Raw genomic sequence first — 21,007 nt, 5'->3', positions numbered from 1 at the left:
TTGGGGGTTGTGGTGAAGACTGTTAACTGGCCCCTAGTATCCATTCTTTCTTCTGCTTAGTACTACAACCTCCCAAGATTTAGTTGGACACAGGGCTGCCAACTTACAAAGTCTACTCCCAGCCTCCCTGGAGGCTAGGCATGGCCACATGACTGAAGCTGAGCCAGGGGGATGACGGGGAAGGGATATGTGCAACTTCGGGTCACCTTCTTAAGGACAAAGCCCCTTGCCCTTTCCCACTGGCTGAGAACAGTCACTGTAGCAGCTGTGGACCCTGAGAGGGAAGCTTCACATTGAAAAGAACAGAGATTCAGTTTCTTCTGACTTCAGTTAGAGGGATATAAACATTTCTCTTATTTAAAACTCTAACTATTGGGGGTCTTTTTGTTATGGCAGCTTAACCTAAACGCTTACAAATTCCATGCGTACCTCAAACTAGAGTCCAAACTAAAAACCTCCTTTTCCCCCTTCAAACCAGCTAAAACTAATAAATGGCCTGTCGCCCTTTTAAAAGTCAATGACTGGGGACAAATAAATGAGCTCTAAAAAGAAGGCTGCATACTGGGGCAGCAGGTGTCAGCCGACCTAACGGTCAGCCTGGACTGAGGAGAGTTGTATGGGAACTTGTAAGCCAGTCTGACCAAGGTCTCTCTGGTCGTTTGTCAAACGTACCTGCTCTTGGTTGAGCTGACGACAGACATGGGATGGTTGATGTCATCCTTTACCACCATGATGTTGTTCTGGGGACAAAGCAGAGACAGTAGGTAGCCAGTCTCTCACACTAAACTCCTTTTGTATCCTCACTTCTCCAGCCCGCAGGCTTCTCAGAGAAGGGCCACATCACATTACTACACCAGCAGGGAGAATGGGGGACTCACTTTGTATTTGCGGAGTATTGAGGAGTGATTCATGATTCGGTCTGTGTCGGCTGCGTCCCGGGGGACCACCACGATCCCAAAGTCCCCGACAATCACCTCCATCTGAAGAAACGGTGAGGGGGGAGGGGGGGAGAGAGAAAGAGAGAGAGAGAGAGAGAGAGGAAGTGCCCTTTGGTGAGACCTTGACTACCAACCCCTACCAAGCAACTACCTAGCAAGGTGGAGCTATCTTCTCTCAGAACCCCAAGCCTTAGTCCCAAACTTGCCTTCTCAGCCCCATCAGTCAGCTCCTTCAACTTACAACCTGTAACAGTGTTCGTGGAATGAGTGGGAACTTCACCTGGCACCCTTAATGAACACCTCTAGACAGAATTAATTAATAAGTGCGCTCCTCGTGTCTAGGCAAGATGTCTCCAATTCCTGAGGCTCCCGCTGAGCTCATAATACTGAAGAGCAGCATGACACGTGGTCCTTACCTGGTAAGTACCCTCTTCGGTTGCCCAGCAAGCATACCCCAGGCCCCGGCTGGTCTCCTGAGAGGGGCTGGAATGCTCCCCTGGCTCACCCATGTCAAAGATGCTGTGGGACTCAGGGCAGCGAAAAGCAGGGAAGGGCTTGGAAAGCATCAGCGTGCACACAGGCAGTGATAAGGAGGATAACTATGGGGTCACTTCTGAAATCAGCCACCGACAGAAGCTGGCTCCCATCATGAGAAATGAAACCTTTTCATTTAAAAAATATTTTTTTTCCTGATTATAGATACAAGCTTGGGAAACTCAGAAAAAGAAAAAAATATATATAAGAAATCAATCATCACCACACAATCCAGAGAACCACTGTTAACAAGTTAGTATTTATGTTCAGGGTGCTTTTCTCTACAAATCGATGTGTATATCCACAACTGGACTGAACTGCAAAATTAATCATTTTACCTATACATTTTTTTTCTTTTAGCATTATATTGTGAGCATTTTTTCATATGGTTATAAGTATTTGAGGACTTCCCTGGTGGCACAGTGGTTAAGAATCTGCCTGCCAATGCAGGGGACCCAGGTTTGATCCCTGGTCCGGGAAGATCCCACATGCCGCAGAACAACTAAGCCCGTGAGCCACAACTACTGAAGACCACGCGCCTAGGGCCCGTGCTCTGCAACAAGAGAAACCACTGCAATGAGAAGCCTGCACACCTCAACAAAGAGTAGCACCTGCTCGCTGCAACCAAAGAAAGCCTGCGTGCAGCAACAAAGACCCAACTCAGCCAAAAAAAAAAAAAAAAAAATTGAAAATGTGTTTTGACAATCTGTATATTTCATTGCCTGACTATACTGTGATATAGCATGATATATTAAATGGAATTTGTGTTATAGACAGTGTACAGTTACTTCTGATTTTTGCAGTTATAATAACACTTTGTTGAAGATCTGTATACATAAACCTTTTTCCACATCTTTGATTATTTTCTTAGGATAGGAAGTAAAATCATTGGATGTAAGGATATGAACTGGACATATTTCAAGTTCTTGAGACTTATTACCAAGCTGCTTTCTTGAAGGCCGTGGAATTTTTCTTTTCAAAGAGCCTGAGAGTTATGGCATTTAATAGACTTGGATCTAGACTGGGCACATTACGGTTTAGATCTTGCCAATTAAGGATCCCAGATGGAGGGAGAAGGGGGCAGGCAGGTTTCTTCTGAGCATGCAGCTCATTGGGCAAGACCTGCTTTGGGGCAAAAAAAAACAGGTTTTTTCTCATAATTCTCCAACCGAGTGCCACAAAAACAGACATTAGAGAGCACTACAGCCGCTTCTTCTCTATCAGAGGAGTTCTGTACCAGCAGAATTCCACTTCTAAGTCTGATTCACCGATTATGCGTGTGTGCGCCTGCACTGTGTGCACCTGTGTGCCCTTGGCTATTTCCATCCACCTTCACCCTATTTCTCCCATCGCTTACAGCTGGAGCTAGAGCTGCAATGAAAACTTGGCTGAAGGTGCCATAGGAGGGAAGTTGTGGAGACAAATTAAAAGCTGGGTGTACAATATCTGAGCCCACACTGGATCGTGCTAGTTGGAAGATACAGAGCATTACACAACATACTGCATCTACTGGTGATGTTCAGATCTGGTAAACTGGCCCCAAGTCTTTGTCCCATAAACCAGGAATGCTAGGCAGAGGCAGGGCAGGGAGTTGGAGGTAGATCCGGCCCCTCCTGCCATAGCATTTAAAATATTGCACTGGGACTCACTACTTAGAAGGTAATTGAAGACGCTGGTTCTCAAACTTGGCTGCACATTAGAATCACCTGAGGACCTTAAAAAACCCTCAAAGCCCAGCTAACACCCAAGATCAACTAAATCAGAATCTCTGGGAATGGGGCCCAGGCATTAGTTTTTTGTTTTTTTTTTTAATTCTCTAGGTTTTAATTCCAATATGCAACCAAGTTTGAGAACCAGTGATCTAAGTACTGAATTAAAACGTGAGGGGAATTATTAGGGTAGAGAAAGAGATAGAAAAGAGAAGGGAGGAGAAAAGAGAAGAGACGGAAAGGGAAGGGGAGGGGAAAGGAAGGGAAGAGAAGAGAATCCATCCAAGCTGGTACACATGGAGATTCCTCAGCTGCCTGGCTACGTAGGTAGGTGTTTCAAGATATCTGGTGTTGATTGTATAACATAGGATTTGAATTCAATTTGATTCTGAGGATCTGATGGACGTTTCATGTATGATGCGTGAAATAACAGGGCTATTTAAAAGTGAGCATTCTAGGACTTCCCTGGCGGTGCAGAGGTTAAGAGTCCGCCTGCTGATGCAGGCGACACGGGTTCGAACCCTGGTTCAGGAAGATCCCACATGCCATGGAGCAACTGAGCCCGTGTGCCACAATTACTGAGCCTGAGCTCTACAGCCCATGAGTCACAACTACTGAGCCCACGAGCCACAACTACTGAAGCCCATGCACCTAGAGCCCATGCTCCGCAACAAGAGAAGCCACTGCAATGAGAAGCCCATGCACCGCAACGAAGAGTAGCCCCCGCTCACCGCAACTAGAGAAAGCCTGCACGCAGCAACAAAGACCCAACGCAGCCAAAAATAAAAATAAATAAATAAAGCACATATATATATATATATATATATATATATATATATATATATATATATATATAGTGAGCATTCTAGTTTAAAGCATTAAAACAACGGTTCAGAATGGCAGTCAGGCCTCACGGGGAACAGCCCTACCTGTGACATTAGTGCAGCTGCTGCTTTCTACTCAGGAACTAATGATCTGAGCACCCAATCAGTAACAATGCAGGCTGCTCAATGGGTGGCAAGCAGATGGAGACCTTGATGCTTGAGATGGAATTCCTCTTCCAGAAACAGGTGACAGATTTGCCCTCTGGGAATCACAGATGGGGTGAAGGAGATGGGTCTACCAGACAAGACACACAGCTTTACCACATCCAAGTGGCATCTCTGCAGGGGTTTGGACCAGAGAATGCAGACCTTTTCTGCTCTTTTGGCCAGACCTGAGGACATGGGCTTGATTTTCATGCCAGAAGGTGTTTGTGTGTGTGTGTTTTGGGGTGCTAGGAGGTGCCGGGTGCTAGAGTTGGTGAGGTGTGCCCTCATGCCACAGGTACCGATCTCCCTCCGGGAGCTTAGCTGCCCTGCCCACCCCCACCCCTATCCTTGTCTCCTGTCTTCATGTGGCCTCCAAGATCCACCCTCTCCTGGTCGTCCTTCTACCTCGCTGGCTGCTCTTTTGTGGTCTCCCTGTGCTGTTCCTTCTCATCTCCCCGATCTCGAATGACTGGAGTCCCCCAGGCTCAGTCCTTGGAGCTCTTTTCTTTTCTATCTACACTTGCACCTTTAATGATTTCATTCAATTTCAAAGCTTTAAAGACACATGGAAGGCTCCCAAATTTATATCTCCAGCGTAGACTCCTCTCCTGAACTTCAGACTCATACATCCAGCAGTCTCTTCAACATGCCCACTTGGATGAGGCATCTCAAACCTAAATAATATGTCCACGAGCCCCTGAACTCTCTGACATCAATCAATCAATCAGTCAATCCCGTCCACCATCATCCTACAGGCACCAAGATTCTTTTCCTGTAGTCTTTCTCATTTTAGTAAATGGAAACTCTCTTCCTACAACTGCTCGGGCCAAAGCCTTGGTGCTTTCCTTGATTCCTCTCTTTCTCTCACATCCCACATTCAATCTATAAAGCAACCCAATTGGTTTGGCCTTCAAAACAAATCCCAGAATCTGCTCATTTCTCACCATTTCCATCACTTCTACCCTGGTCCAAGCCTCCTTTGTTAGGTTAACTAATGGGCCCCCAAAACACCGAGGTCCTAATCCCTGGAACCTGTGAATGTTATTTATGTGGCAAAAGAGACTTTGCAGATGTGATTAAAGTAAGTATCTTGAGATTATTCTGGATGACTTAGGTGGGCCCTAATGTAATAACAAGTGTCCTTAAAGAAGAAGGCAGAGGGAGATTTAACACAGGAGGGAGAAGATGATGTGAAGATGGAGCAGAGAAGATGCTACACTGTTGGCCTTGAAGATGGAAGAAGGGACCAAGCCATGCAACAAATGCAGCTCTAGAAGCTGGAAAAGGTGAGGAAACAGATTCTCCCCAAGAGCCTCTGGAAGGACTACGGCTCTGACTACAACTTAGTATTGGCCCAGTGAAACCTGTTTCACACTTCTGGCTTCCAGAAGTGAAAGATAAAAAATGTGTGTAGTTTTAAGCCACCAAGTTTGCAGCAACAGAAAACTAATTCATATATGATCTTATTTGCAAAGGAAAAAGACACAGAGGACAAATGTATGGATACAAAGGGGAAAGGGGGGGAGGTGTGTGGGATGAATTGGGAGATTGGGATCGACATATATACACTATTGATACTATGTATAAAATAGATAACTAATGAGAACCTACTGTATAGCATAGGGACCTCTACTCAATGCTCTGTGGTGACCTAAGTGGGAAGGAAATCCAAAAAAGAGGGGATATATGTATACGTATAGCTGATTCACTTTGCTGTGCAGCAGAAACTAACACAACATTGTAAAGCAACTATACTCCAATAAAAATTAATAAAAAATAATTTTTTTAATTAAAAAAAAGAAAACGAATTCATCTCCATTAGCTCTCACTTGGCTTGCTCTGGTTTGTTTTTCTCTTGCCTTTTTCAGTCTATTCCCAACATCCAGACTGATAATGTGAATATACCAAATTATGTTGCTCCTTGGCTCAAAACCCTTCACTTAAATACCAAGATGGCAGTGTGGGAAGGAGTCAAGATGGTGGTGTGGGAAGACACAAAGTTAGGTCTCCCCACAACTAGGGTGCCTGCCGGCTGCTGGTGGGGAACTCTGACCCCCAAGAAGACGGGAGGAACCCCAGAGTGAACCGGTAGGATGTAGGGGGACCGAGGGGGAGGAGAAGTGGAGGTCAGACGAGATCTGCACCCCTGAGGCCAGGGATATCAGGAGAGGCAGGTGGGAGGGACTCTCCAGGAAGAGCGGGAGAGGAGCAGAGGGCGATTGCCCTGCCCACTTGGGCACGGGGAGCCTGCTGAGCTCCCAGGCTGATCCTCCAACCTCCAAGGCCCCTCCAGGCTGCATGGGTCCTTGGGGGTATAGGAGGGAGGCCAGGGGGATCAGGAGAGGCAGGTGGGAGGGGCCCTTGGGAAGGAGTGGGAGAGAAGTGGAGGGCAATTGCCCCACCCACTTGGGCATGGGAACCTGCTGAGCTCCCAGGCCAGTCCCCTGCCCTCCAAGGACCCCCCTTCCCCCTCCAACTGCACTGGTCCTGGGGGCACAGGAGGGAGGCCTGGGAGATCAGGAGAGGCAGGTGGGAGGGGGCCTCCCAGACCCCAGACCAGAGGAGTAGGAGAGGAGAGGAGGGCGTTTGCCCCACCCACTCGAGCCCAGGAAGCCTGCTGGGCTCCCAGGTGAGGTCCCCTGTCTTCTGAGACCAGGGGTGGGGGGCATGCCTGGGCCCCTTCTGTTCCTTGAGCCTAAGGCCCACCCCCCACAGCCCAGGGCCTTTTCCATCCCTGTGAGTCCTGAGCATTGGCCCCACCTACCACCCAAACGTCGCCCTTGATTAGGCCCTGCCCTCCACAGCCAAGGCCTTCCCCACCCCCACCCCACCTTTTTTTTTTGCTGCCCATGTGGCATGCGGGATCTTGATTTGCAAACCCATGGTCAGATGGGAGCTCCTGCAGTGGGAGCTCTGAGTCTGTACCATTGGACTAACAGAGAACCTCAGACCCCAGGGAATATTCATCAGAGTGAGGTCTCCTGGAGGTCTTCATCTCAGCACCAAGACCCAGCTATACCCAATAGCCTACAAGCTCCAGTGTTGGAAACCTCAGGTCAAACAACCAGTAAAACAGAACACAATCCCACTCATAAAAAAAAAAAAAAAAAAAAAAAAAAAAGAGATGGCAAAAAAATATGTCACAGACGAAGGAGCAAGGTAAAAACCTACAAGACCAAATAAATGAGGAGGAAATAGGCAATCTACCTGAAAAAGAATTCAGAGTAATGAGAGTAAGGAAGATCCAGAATCTTGGAAATAGAATGGAAGCACAGATTGAGAAAATACAAAAAATGTTTAACAAAGATCTAGAAGAACTAAAAAACAAACAAACAGAGGTAAACAACACAACAACTGCAATGAAAAAAACACTAGAAGGAATCAATAACAATAATGGAGGCAGAAGAATGAATAAGTGAGCTGGAAGACAAAATGGTGGAAATAAATGCCAAGGAGCAGAATAAAGAAAAGAGAATGAAAAGAATTGAAGACAATCTCAGAGACCTCTGGGACAACACTAAATGCACCAGCATTCCAATTATAGGGGTCCCAGAAGAAGAATAGAAAAAGAAAGGGTCTGAGAAAATATTTGAAGAGGTTATAGTGGAAAACTTCCCTAACATGGGAAAGGAAATAGTCACCCAAGTCCAGGAAGCATAAAGAGTCTCATAGAGGATAAACCCTAGGAAAAACACAACAAGACACATATTAATCAAGCTAACAAAAATTAAATGGAAGAAAAAATATTAAAAGCAGCAAGGGAAAAAACAAAAAATAACATACAAAGGAATCCCCATAAGTTTATAAGCTGATTTTTCAGCAAAACCTCTGCAGGCCAGAAGGGAGTGGTAGGATATACTTAAAGTGATGAGAGAGAAAAACCTACAACCAAGATTACCCAGTAAGGATCTCATTCAGATTCAACGGAGAAGTCAAAAACTTTTCAGACAAACAAAGCTAAGAGAATTCAGCACCACCAAACCAGCTTTATAACAAAAGCTAAAGAAACTTCTCTAGGCAGGAAACAAAAGAGAAGAAAAAGACCCACAAAAACAAACCCAAAACAATTAAGAAAATGGTAATAGGAACATACATATCAATAATAACCTTGAACGTAAATGGACTAAATGCCCCAACCAAAAGACACAGACTGGCTGAATGGATACAAAAACAAGACCCATATATATGCTGTCTACAAGAGACCCACTTCAGACCTAGGGACACATACAGACTGAAAGTGAAGGAATGGAAAAAGATATTCCATGCAAATAGAAATCAAAAGAAAGCTGGAGTAGCAATACTCATGTCAGATAAAATAGACTTCAAAATAAAGATTTTTACAAGAGATAAGGAAGGACACTACATAATGATCAAGGGATCAATCCAAGAAGATATAACATAGGAGCACCTCAATACACAAGGCAAAGGCTAACAACCATGAAAGGGGAAATCGACAGTAACACAATAATAGTGGGAGACTTTAACACCCCACTTACATCCAGACAGAAAATAAATAAGGAAACACAAGCTTTAAATGACACAATAGACCAGATAGACCTAATTGATATTCACAGAACATTCCACCCAAAAGTGGCAGAATACACTTTCTTCTAAAGTGCACATGCAACATTCTCCAGGATAGGTCACATCTTGGGTCACAAATCAAGCCTCGGAAAATTTAAGAAAATTGAAATCATATCAAGCATCTTTTCTGACCACAATGCTATGAGATTGGAAATCAATTACAGGAAAAAAACTGTAAAAAACACAAATACATGGAGGCTAAACAGTGCGCTACTGAATAACCAAGAGATCACTGAAGAAATCAAAGAAGAAATAAAAAGATCTCACCTCAAGAAACAAGAAAAATCTCAAGTAAACAATCTAACCCTACACTTAAAACAACTAGGGAAAGAAGAACAAAGAAAACCCGAAGTCAGTAGAAGGAAAGAAATCATAAAGATCAGAGCAGAAATAAATGAAATAGAAACGAAGAAAACAATAGCAAAGATCAATAAAACTAAAAGCTGGTTCTTTGAGAAGATAAACAAAACTGATAAAGCCTTAGACTCATCAAGAAAAAAGGGAGAGGACACAAATCAATAACATTAGAAATGAAAAAGGAGAAATCACAACTGACACTGCAGAAATACAAAGGATTATAAGAGACTACTACAAACAACTATATGCCAATAAAATGGACAACCATGAAGAAATGGACAAATTCTTGGAAAGGTACAATTTTCTGAGACTGAACCAGGAAGAATTAGAAAATATAAACAGACCTATCACAAGTAATGAAATTGAAACCACAATTAAAAATCTTCCAACAAACAAACGTCCAGGACCAGATGGCTTCACAGGTGAATTCTATCAAACATTTAGAGAAGAGCTAACACCAATCCTTCTCAAACTCTTCCAAAAAATTGCAGAGGGAGGAACACTCCCAAATTCATTCTACGAAGCCACCATCACCCTGATACCAAAACCAGAAAAAGCTATCACAAAAAAAGAAAGTTATAGACCAATATCACTGATAAACATAGATGCAAAAATCCTGAACAAAATACTAGCAAACAGATTCCAACAGCACATTAAAAGGATCATACACCATGATCAAGCGGGATTTATCCCAGGGATGCAAGGATTCTTCAATATATGCAAATCAATCAATGTGATACACCACATTAACAAATTAAGGAATAAAAACCATATGATCATCTCAATAGACGCAGAAAAAGCTTTTGACAAAACTCAACACCCATTTATGATAAAAACTGTCCAGAAAATGGGCATAGAGGGAAACTACCTCAACATAATAAAGGCCATATATGACAAACTCACAGCAAACATCATACTCAATGGTGAAAAACGGAAAGCACTTCCACTAGGATAAGGAACAAGACAAGGATGTCCACTCTCCCCACTCTTATTCAACATAGTTTTGGAAGTCCTAGCTGGGGCAATCAGAGAAGAAAAAGAAATAAAAGGAATACAAATTGGAAAAGAAGAAGTCAAACTGTCACTGTTTGCAGATGACATGATACTATACATAGAAAATCCTAAAGATGCCACCAGAAAACTACTAGAACTAATCAATGAATTTGGTAAGGTTGCAGGATACAAAATTAATGCACAGAAATCTCTGGCATTCCTATACACCAACAATGAAAAATCAGAAAGAGAAATTAAGGAAACGCTCCCATTCACCATTGCAACAAAAAGAATAAAATACCTAGGAATAAACCTGCCTAAGGAGGCGAAAGACTTGTACTCAGAAAACTATAAAACACTGATGGAAGAAATCAAAGATGACAGAAACAGATGGAGAAATATACCATGTTCTTGGATTGGAAGAATCAATATTGTGAAAATGACTATACTGTCCAAAGCAATCTACAGATTCAATGCAATCCCTCTCAAACTACCAATGGCATTCTTCACGGAATTAGAACAAAAAATTCTTACAGTTCGTATGGAAACACAAAAGACCCCGAATAGCCAAAGCTATCTTGAGAAAGAAAAACGGAGCTGGAGGAATCAGGCTCCCTGACTTCAATCTATACTACAAAGCTACAGTAATCAAGACAGTATGGTACTGGCACAAAAACAGAAATATAGATCAATGCTACAGGATAGAAAGCCCAGAGATAAACCCACGCACATATGAGCACCAAATTTACAACAAAGGAGTCAAGAAGATACAGGGGAGAAAGACAGCCTCTTCAATAAGTGGTGCTGGGAAAACCAAACAGCTGCATGTAAAAGAATGAAATTAGGGCTTCCCTGGTGGTGCAGTGGTTGAGAGTCCGCCTGCCGATGCAGGGGAAACGGGTTTGTGCCCCGGTCCGGGAGGATCCCACATGCCGTGGAGCGGCTGGGCCCGTGAGCCATGGCCACTGAGCCTGCGTGTCTGGAGCCTGTGAGCCACAACGGGAGAGGCCACAACAGTGAGAGGCCTGCGTACCACAAAAAAAAAAAAAAAAAAAGAATGAAATTAGAACACTCCCTAACAGCATACATAAAAATAAACTCCAAATGGATTAAAGACTTAAATGTAAGACCAGACACTATCAAACTTTTAGAGGAAAACATAGGAAAAACACTCTTTGACATAAACCACAGCAAGATCATTTTTGACCCACCTCCTAGAGTAACAGAAATAAAAACAAAAATAAACATATGGGACTTAATTAAATTTAAAAGCTTTTGCACAGCAAAGGAAACCATAAACAAGACAAAAGACAACCCTCAGAATGGGAGAAAATATTTGCAAATGAAACAACAAAGGATTAATCTCCAAAATATACAAACAGCTCATGGAGCTCAATGTCAAAAAAACAGACAATGTAGTTTAAAAATGGGCGGAAGACCTAAATAGACATTTCACCAAGGAAGACATACAGATGGCCAAGAGGCACATGAAAAGATGCTCAGCATCACTAATTATTAGAGATGGAAATCAAAACTGCAATGAGGTATCACCTCATGCCGGTCAGAATGGCCATTATGAAAAAAGCTGGAAACAATAAATGCTGGAGAGGGTGTGGTGAAAAGGGAACCCTCCTGCACTGTTGGTGGGAATGTAAATTGATACAGCCACTTTGGAGAACAGTATGGAGGTTCCTTAAAAAACTAAAAAAAACTACCATACGACCCAGCAATCCCACTACTGGGCATATAGCCTGAGAAAACCATAATCCAAAAAGAGACATGCACCACAATGTTCATTGCAGCACTATTTACAATAGCCAGGACATAGAACCAACCTAAATGTCCATCGACAGATGAATGGATAAAGAAGATGTGTCACATATGTACAATGGAATATTACTCAGCCATAAAAAGAAACGAAATTGAGTCATTTGTACTGAGGTGGATGGACCTAGAGTCTGTCATACAGAGTGAAGTAAGTCAGAAAGAGAAAGACAAATACCGTATGCTAACGCATATATATGGAATCTAAAAAAAAAAAAAAAAAAAAAAGGTACTGATGAACCTACTTGTAGGGCAGGAATAAAGAGGTAGTCATAGAGAATGGACTTGATGACATAGGGTGGGAGGGCAAAGCTGGGGCGAAGTGAGAGTAGCATCAACATATATACACTACTGAATGTGAAATAGTTGGCTGGTGGGAAGCAGCAGCATAGCACAGGGAGATCGGCTCGGTGCTTTGTGATGACCTAGAGGGGTGGGATAGGGAGGGTGGGAGGGAGGCTCAAGAGGGAGGGGATATCGGGACATGTGTATGCATATGGCTGATTCGCTTTGTTGTGCAAGAGAAACTAACACGGTATGTTGAAGCAATTATACTCCAATAAAGATGTATTTAAAAAAAGAAAAAGTATCAATAGAAACCAAAAAAAAAAAACACCTTCTCAGTGAGACCTCCTCTGGCCATGCTATCTCAGCCTGCATCCCTGTGCACGTAGACCCACAACCATCCCACGCCCTCACACTCCCCACTTCCTACTGTGTTTCATATTCCTCCATAGCATTTATCTCTAACACCTTGTATATTTTCTTTATTTAACCTTTTTTTGCTCTCCTTCTCTCTTCCCTATAAAGGTAAGCTTCATGAGGGCAGGCAATTTTGTGTGTTTCGTTCACTGCCTTGTTCCTGGGTGAAAGGGACCTGGCACATCATCCGTGCTCGACATATGCTGTTGAGCAAGTGGATTCCTGCAGAGTCCCCTCTCTGGCAGTTGTCCTTGAGTTAGCTGATAAACTCTCTCACCTCAGGTCATGGAAGGAAGCCCGATGTACCTAATGGAAACTCTGGGAGACCCAAGGAAGTGACTCGAGACAGACTTTCAGGTCCCCATGAAATGCACGGGTGATCTTCTGTAAGTTCCCAAACTTCGTCTGATTGGTCAGCAGAATCACCCCGGAGCTTTAAAAACAATAATAACTACAGCAACAGCCCCTCCAGACCTCACCCCAGGGATTTTGATACAACATGTCTACAATGGGGCGGAGCCTCCCTCTTTACAATGTTTCCTAATCCTCCTGATGTGCACCCACCTTTGGAAAATTGTCACTTTTAATAATAGAGGCAGTTGCCTAAGCTAATACTCTGGCTTGGTTTGGGATGAAGTCAACATGAGATACTTGTGGGACGAGCACCTCTCTGGGGATTCCAGCAAAAATGAGGACATTTCCTCCCCCCTCCCCCGCCCCACCCCCGGCTCTGGGGAGATGCGGACAGACGTCTGATCCCAGGAAACCGAGGGTTTCTCAAGCTTTCCCTGCCCACGGAGCCCACAGGAATGTGCCCAGGCCCCTGGGATGGAGCTCCTGTTCCAGCACGAGGGGCCCAACACCTCCCGTGTCTTCATGAAGAGTTCTCTGCAGGTCTTGCCGTGGGGGTGGGGAGGCGGGTGAGTGGGTGGTCAGAGCAGCAGAGCCGTCCTGATTGGCACCTCCCTCTCCCGATGGTGACTGACGTGACCTCATTCTGCCACACGGCAGCGAGCAGGATCAGGGTACAATCTTGTCCCCCCGCAGCAGACAGTGGCCTCTCACTGTAGCTCTGGCCTGGGTCGCGTCTCAGAGGTGGGGGTCTGTGACATTCATCCTGCTTCAACTTCCTGCTCACAGGCACAGCTTTGATCATATCTTTTCATCTTCTGGTCAAAGGCTCCCCAAGGGCGGCAGGGGTGGGGATGGGGACAGGAAGTGGGAGGGGGCAGACTCTGCTCCCCCCAGTGTGGGGAATCTGAGGAAAGGATATGAGACATGTTGAGGCAGGAAGCAACTTGGCCTTGGGAGTGAGAACACTCGTGGCAGCCAGGCGGCAGATCTCTTGGAAGGAATGTGGAATCATCATCATCCTTCCAGGAGGCGGAATTTCAAGACCGGCCCTGCTGGGTTTCAGGAATACTTTGGGTGGGAGGATGCCCTGTGGTCTTAGCCAGGCACTTTCCTGGGCACCAGGGCCGAGCAAGACAGATACGGCTTCATCTCTCGGCTCAATCACTATCTAGTGGGAGACATTAAACAAATGACTAATTATTTCAACTGTATTGCTCTTAAGGATAAGGGCAGGTTACTATTTAAGTGGCTAATCTCTTGTAGTGGCTAATGTCTTCTGAGTAACTGGCAAAAGTTGGGGCCATATCTCACGGTGGAGGCTGAATTTCTCCAACCAAGCTGTTCCCAGGTACTCTTACATTCTTTCATTCAACAAACTTTTATTGAGTGTATATGGTGAACCAGGCACTGTCCTGGTGTTGCCCAATGAGACAGACAAGTGCAGTGTGCTCACAGAGCTTACCTCCAGTAGGGAGAGATCGTAAACAAATAAATACATAAATAAGAAAACATCAGGTGGAGCTTGGTACAATATTGAATATAAAACAAAATGACTTTTAAGCCAAAACCTAAATGACAAGAACCGGCCAGACATAGGGATACCTGGGAAAAGAGCATTCCCAGTGTGGCCACAGCTAGTGCAAAGGCCCTGAGGTGGGAAAAAGTGTTCAAATAAAGAAACGAGGTGGAACTGGGGCACAGAGAGGTGGGAGAAGTAGAGAAGGACCAGATCACGATAAAGATGGGGTTTCATTCCAAATGTGAAGAGAAGCCATTAGAGTGCTTTAAACAGAGGGCTTGACTTCCATTAGCGACAGAATCCAATTTACACTGACTTACCCAGGCAAGTCTAACTGGTAAGACCCTCTATGGAATCATTCTGGGATCAGGGTTCAGGATCCTGACCATCTCCCTCAAACAGTCCTCTCTTCTCAAGGCACAGTACCTGAGTTACTCAGGCCAACTTGTACTTCTTCTCCAGATGAGGATATTCAGGGATGAACAGGGGACTACCAGCAGGAAGCGGAAGCACCATTTATTAGAGGACCTGCTATGCACCAGGCACAGTACTAGCAGCTTTATTTCTTAATACATTTAATCCTTGAAGCAACCATCTTCTGAGATGTGTGCTTCAGCTCTCATTTCATGGACGGGGAGACCAAGACTCAGTGAGATGTAGTAACTAGTCCAAGCTGCACAGCAAGTGAGTGAATTTGAACCCACTCTGGTCTGCTTTAAAGGCTCTTTCCACCACAGTATGCCTCTTCTAGATCCATTTTTAAGACTCCCATTTTAGTGACTTGAAATTCCTTGGTGTGAAAATATAGTCTATCTTATTTTTTCTCCAGGCTTATCCCGAGCTAAGTCCTCAGCTCATTACTCTACATCGCCCCCTAAAGTATATAATTTTGTGTGCTTCTGAGTAGGTTAAACAAGATGCAAGGAGAGGGCATCCAACAGAAACCACACAACAGTAGGTGAGGAGCTTCTGAAACATGCTCCAGCCATTTCGGGAAAGAATCCTCCACCCCTGCTCCTCTCTGGAGGGAAGGCCCAGCGGGAACGCATTTCCAGGATGGCTCTGTTAGTGCAAATCAATGAATGATCCTTTAGAGGGGTTTCGCAGAGGAAATCATTCCCACTCCCATTTCCAATCTGCCTGGGGGTGTGGGAAGGCAAGGAATTCCAGACTCAAGTCAAAAGCGTGAAAACCAAACCAACAGTGCCTTTCACACGAGAACCCTATCTCCCATGGTAGGGCCGAAGCCGCCTTCCCCAGAGCTGGAAACACGGCCTCAGGCTTATCAGTGTGGAGACCTAATCCCCGGGGTGGAAGTGTCCATTGGGCTTCCTGGCTGGGGCTGGACTGTCTGATAAAAACCATCTGAGCCTGAAAAACCAAATGTTTGTCTTTGCTCCATTTATCCTGGAGCCCTGGGATTTCTTCTGGAGTGGCTAGTGCCCCAGGCTCTTCCTTTGTTTATTTTCTTTGGTTGTTTTCCCATGGCTGGTGGATGCAGGAAGCAGTTAGCCCATGCCTGGTTGGCTGGAAAAACGTAGAACACAGCCAATTAGAGCCAGCCTGTGGAATGTTGGGCTTGGAGAAGTGCAAAAAGAAAGAAAAAGCAAAAAGTTTCCTCATTGGCCCATCTCTGGTGCTTGATGTTCCACCTTTGCGTTTTCATTCCTTTGAGTTAAATATTGACCCTTGCTCATTTAAAATGCAAATACCATTTTCAAGCAGGGAATACATTTAATCATTAAACTGAACGATTTTGCCTGCTTGCTGAAAAGTCAAGTCTCCCAGATAAGGACCAAGATAAACCTTCTATTTCAACCAGCCAGAACCAATTCCCCAAAAGGTCTTATGCCCACCACTGGACCTTTCACAGCCTTCTCTCAACCTCAAAAGCCCTTCTTTTTGCAGGCACTTAACCCAATCCTGCCCATTATTCAAAGCCCAGCTCAAGTGCTGCCCCCTCCCTTGTGGCCTGCGATGAATTACACATCATTCTTCCCACTTGTCTGTCTTATCTGGATTAGGGATCTGAACATATGCCAAGTCCTGCTCTGCTGCTAATATCTAAGTGGTCTTGGACAAGTCACAACCCATGTGAGCCCTGGTTTCCATACCTATAAATGGGAACCGAGATTCCACTTTCAGGAGTGTGCCAGTGGTTAACTGAGATAATCCAGGAGAAACAAGCAAAGCGTTTACTGTGTCTCCCCATTAGAAAGCACAGTGCACAATGGGGGGAACTTTGTCTATTCTGTTTTCTCCGCTCCTCCAGCCCTAGAACAGTGTCTGGCCCATGGCAGGTACTCCATAAATATTTTAAAACCAATGAATAAATAACAGCCAACATTTATTGACTGCTTACTAGGTTCAAGAACTCTTCTAGACTTTTTATATGTTTTATTTCATGTAATATAAAGAACTAATAGAATAAAAACTGTAAGATATTTTTAGATTGCAAGTGCTGCAAGGACAAACAGTGTGCTTATATTCATACTGGGCACTCAGTATCAGCTGAAAGATTGATTGATCGAAAGAATGCTTGAATCAGAATTAATTGCCCGACTGCCTTCCATTATAATATGATGGACAAAGCAGCTGGCAGCATCAGATTCCCTAGACGATGGGTTTTGTCTGGGGGAGGGGAGTGAGGATAAGAGTTTCCTGTTTCACAAATCTGTCCATGGCTGACCCTTTAGGCTTTGGCCTTGACTTCCCGTAGATCCCGGTCCATGCCTGGATATGTGCTTTGGTGCTGGTGTCAGGATGCGGCATAGCAAAGATCAGGTCTGCTGGGGGAAACTAGTTCTAATAAAAAGTCTGGGAATGGGATGGGATAGAGGGACTGGGTCCCAAACTCCAAAGGCTGGTCCAGGAAACTGGATCTTGCTCTCTCTCAGGAATCAAGAATGAAAATGCCAACTGCCAGGCCACACAAGTAACTCTTTTGTATTCCATAGAAAGAAACATGATGAATATGTATGGAATTTTCTCCCCACAGAATGTAAGGGGAAGGGGTGTGTCATTGGTCAGAGAAGGTCAGAATTCACTATGGGCTGATGGATTTTTGTGTCTGTTGGGAAATGCCCAAGGGATGTGTTTGGGTGGGGATGGTTGTTCCTTTAGTTGTGTAATTAGATTTCTGGATGGAGAGCATAGGTTCAGGAATCCAAAGCAAAAGAAAGCAAGACTGACTCAACGGAGAGTTTGTGATTGTGCCGAAAGAGGGCTTGGCAGCCCTACTGTAGAACAGACTGTCCCAGCTGCTTTCCAGCCTGGGTGGGGCATTGCTGCTCCACGGTCCCCACTGAGCTTTCTTTACAGAAGGATGGTGGGGCTTCTATGTCTCCCAGACCTGTCTGAACTAGTGGCTTCTCTCTTGGTTTGTTCCTGAGGATTCTGGAGAGACTGGAATGCAGAGCAAGGGTCTAGGACTTTTCCAAGAAACTTGGTTCTCTTCCCCACCCTCCTGTCCCATCATTGGCAGATTCAAGGCTTCAGGTTCATGGTCACTGAGCACAGGTCTGTGGCCAGCAAGTATCACTTGGGACACCAGGTGATAAAAAGAAATGTGTTCTGATAAAGGGTTGAATAAATGAATGAAACCTGGGACAGAAGTGGGTCTCACATACCTGATCCCTGGTAATCTCATGGTTAGGAACAGAGATCCCTGAAACGGGCCGCTTCCAGGCAAACTCCAGAGGCTAGAACTTTCTATTAGAATAAGCAGGGCTCACCCTGTACCAGTCTTGAAAGAAAGACCTTCCTTTTCTAGACCCTGGGCTCCAACTTTCCCCAAATACGGACAGTGGGATAATTCACTGAGTTACTAACTAGTTTCATGTTCCCTATATACGCCTTTGCCCAATCCCCACCCTATTTCTAGCAGAGAACCAGGCCCTTTATGAGAGGACTTTTCAGGGCAGAAAATAGTACGTTTTGAAGTCAATGGCTTTAAACCACTGAAGAGATTTCCCTAGATGTCCAGAGGAGGGGAGAGAAAATAGGGGAGATAGCTTCAGAATAGAAAGAAGAGGTTCAGCTGCCCCCCTCCCACACTAGAAAGAAGTTAGAGAGCTGGGAAGCCCACCCCCTCCTCCCTCCCAGACAGCACCCTAAGGGCAAAGCCTCAGAAGAAAATAGCGCCAGGATCATAGGTGGGTTGGGCCCAGAATGGGGCCTTCCAGACTCAGCCAGGAGTCGCACGGCCCAGGTGGGCCTGGAGCAGGTTGCCATCCACCTCACTGGACCGCGAAGGCCCCAATAGGGAAGATGTCTGCGGCGACCCTGATGAACTGATGTTCACGTTCAGAGCCCACGAGAGCCTTTCAGGTTCTGCTAGCCAGTAATGAACGAGATTCACTTTCCATCATCCCTGTGGGATGGCGATTTGGAGTTGGATTTTCATGTGATTTAAATAAATGGTGATATTTCTGGCACACTTCTGTTGTGGCCTGAAATTCACACTTTTACATAAGGAAACAGCTCCTTGATTTTGATTTTTTTTTTTGCCTCTACCTCGGCTGTCATGATTCTAAGGACCCCACAGATTCACTGTCGGTTGAATCAGGGAACTGAGCAATTGGTTGGGTGGGGGTGGGGAGGTAGAGCTCTAGGCTCTAGAAAACCATCTGGAGTGAGCCCTGAGGGTCTGCTTCACCCCGTTCCCCTTCTGCCTGTGCTGTGGACTGAAATTCTCAGCACCCTGAACAGGACAGATGTGGGGTCCCTGCTGGTTTGGAATTGCTGTGCCTCTGGGAGCAGCCAGGCTGGGTGCTCCCATCTCCAGGATGACCCGTCAGGTGGGAACATGGTTGAACAGATGACGGTCTCACTCCATCTCCACTACCACAGCCCCCGTTAAATTCACAGCTACCAGTTTTTCAATTCTTTTCTTGTAACCAACACGTCATTTCAACATCAGGGACCAGCTGGAAGAGGAGTGACCTGGGGCTCTTTTTCCTGGTTCTCTGAATGTGGGATCTGACAACATCAGGAGCAGCCATGTCGGAGAGAAATTAGAGGCCCTGCAGTCAGCCTTCTCTCTGGGAGGAACACAGAGGAACTGGCCGTGCTTCAAGGGCCCCCCGTTGTGTCAATTTCAGGCTCCAGAAAGCGGGGTCTGCCCTTGAGAGTCACACTTAGCAAAGAGGCCCTAGAGACTCCTGTTCAGGCAGTGGCCTTTCAGGCTGCTGCCCCTGTCAATTTCATCCCTCTAAAATCGCTCCCCAGCTGCCAGGGCCTCCCCATGGGATGGGGCCTCAGGCAACTGCCCGGATTTGCCTGGATTCTTCAAAGAGCTTTGCTGAAATCTTGTACAAAATTTCTCCCGCATTACTTTTTCCTTTAAAAGCAACTTTTAAAGTAGAGAGGAAAGTAAAAGTTCATTAAGCCACTTAATCCAGAACCCAAAAGAGGTTTCAAATTTCACCTGCAGGAAATTGTGCAGGGGTAGAGAGGAAAGGACTACACAGTATAATCTGCTTCCCTGAAACTATGCCTCCCCTCTTGGTTATCCCACAGCAGGTTAGCATCTATGCCCTTCACCTTGAATATTTATGTGTTTATCTATGTGTCTGTTTAGGTAAATTCACTTATTAACAGTTGTTGTATGTCACTGTGTGTCAGGTGCTAGGCTGGGCACTTTACATGGATAATCTCACTTAATTCTCCCCAAACCCTATGAGATGGGTACTATCATGATGCCCATTTTAGAGATGGGAAAAACTGATGCTCAGAATATATTTTGTCATGAGCTGTGTTGGAGCAGAACTAGAATCTTGGGTTTAACCCTGAAGGTTCTCTATTTCTCTCTCTCTTCAGAGACATATATGTACATGAAAAATTTTCATATGCAGACATCTTACCAGGTGGTAATACTTGGTACCAGGTGGTACCTGATACTTGGGGGCAGGGACTGTATTGGTTATTTCTTTAAAAATCTCAGAATGCTATAGATAACATTCTATAGATTTTTGAAAAACAACCAAGGCCCAAAGGAGTTGAGTGATTTGCATGGGGTCACACAGTAAGTAATGAAAAAGTACTAGGTCTAGAATATCTACCCTGAGAATCCAGCTTTCAAAGGGCTATGGGTTTGGGAGCTAGCATTAGCTCTGGCTATCAGATGAATGAATTAATGAAAGAACAAAAATGAATGTACGTCTGAAGGGTGAGTAACTCATGAATTAGCTAGTTTAAGACCATCTCTGTCAGATCTGGTACAAAAGATGTCCAATGAGCTTCTGAATGGTATAAGTTTAACTTCCTAGTTCCCTCTATCCCAAGTCAATTGCCAGAAGGATCCTACTGACCTTTTGCTATTAACTTCTCCCCTCTTGACCCCTTTTCTCTTGTTAAGGGAATTCTAGGGTGGTATTTACCACCTCTTCAAAAGAATCAAAGGAAAACAAAACACACGATAATTTCAAAAAGGCAAAATCTTTTAAAAAAATTCCTCCCTCC

General features: G+C 44.8%; 1 protein-coding gene across 1 annotated transcript in view; it reads right to left on the bottom strand.

Moving 5' to 3' along the window:
• NMNAT2 (nicotinamide nucleotide adenylyltransferase 2) overlaps positions 1–21,007 on the bottom strand; it is a 195,440-nt gene that overhangs the window by 2,239 nt on the left and 172,194 nt on the right. The window contains exons 13-14 of the mRNA XM_060131926.1: positions 879–980; positions 673–740 (exon numbers count right to left, since the gene is read on the bottom strand). Of these exons, the coding sequence (XP_059987909.1) occupies positions 673–740; positions 879–980 (170 nt within the window). The remainder of the gene's footprint in view (positions 1–672; positions 741–878; positions 981–21,007) is intronic.

The sequence above is a fragment of the Lagenorhynchus albirostris genome, chromosome 2 (assembly GCF_949774975.1).
Source record: "Lagenorhynchus albirostris chromosome 2, mLagAlb1.1, whole genome shotgun sequence".
Lineage (NCBI taxonomy): Eukaryota > Metazoa > Chordata > Mammalia > Artiodactyla > Delphinidae > Lagenorhynchus > Lagenorhynchus albirostris.
This window is presented reverse-complemented; position numbering and strand designations above follow the sequence as displayed.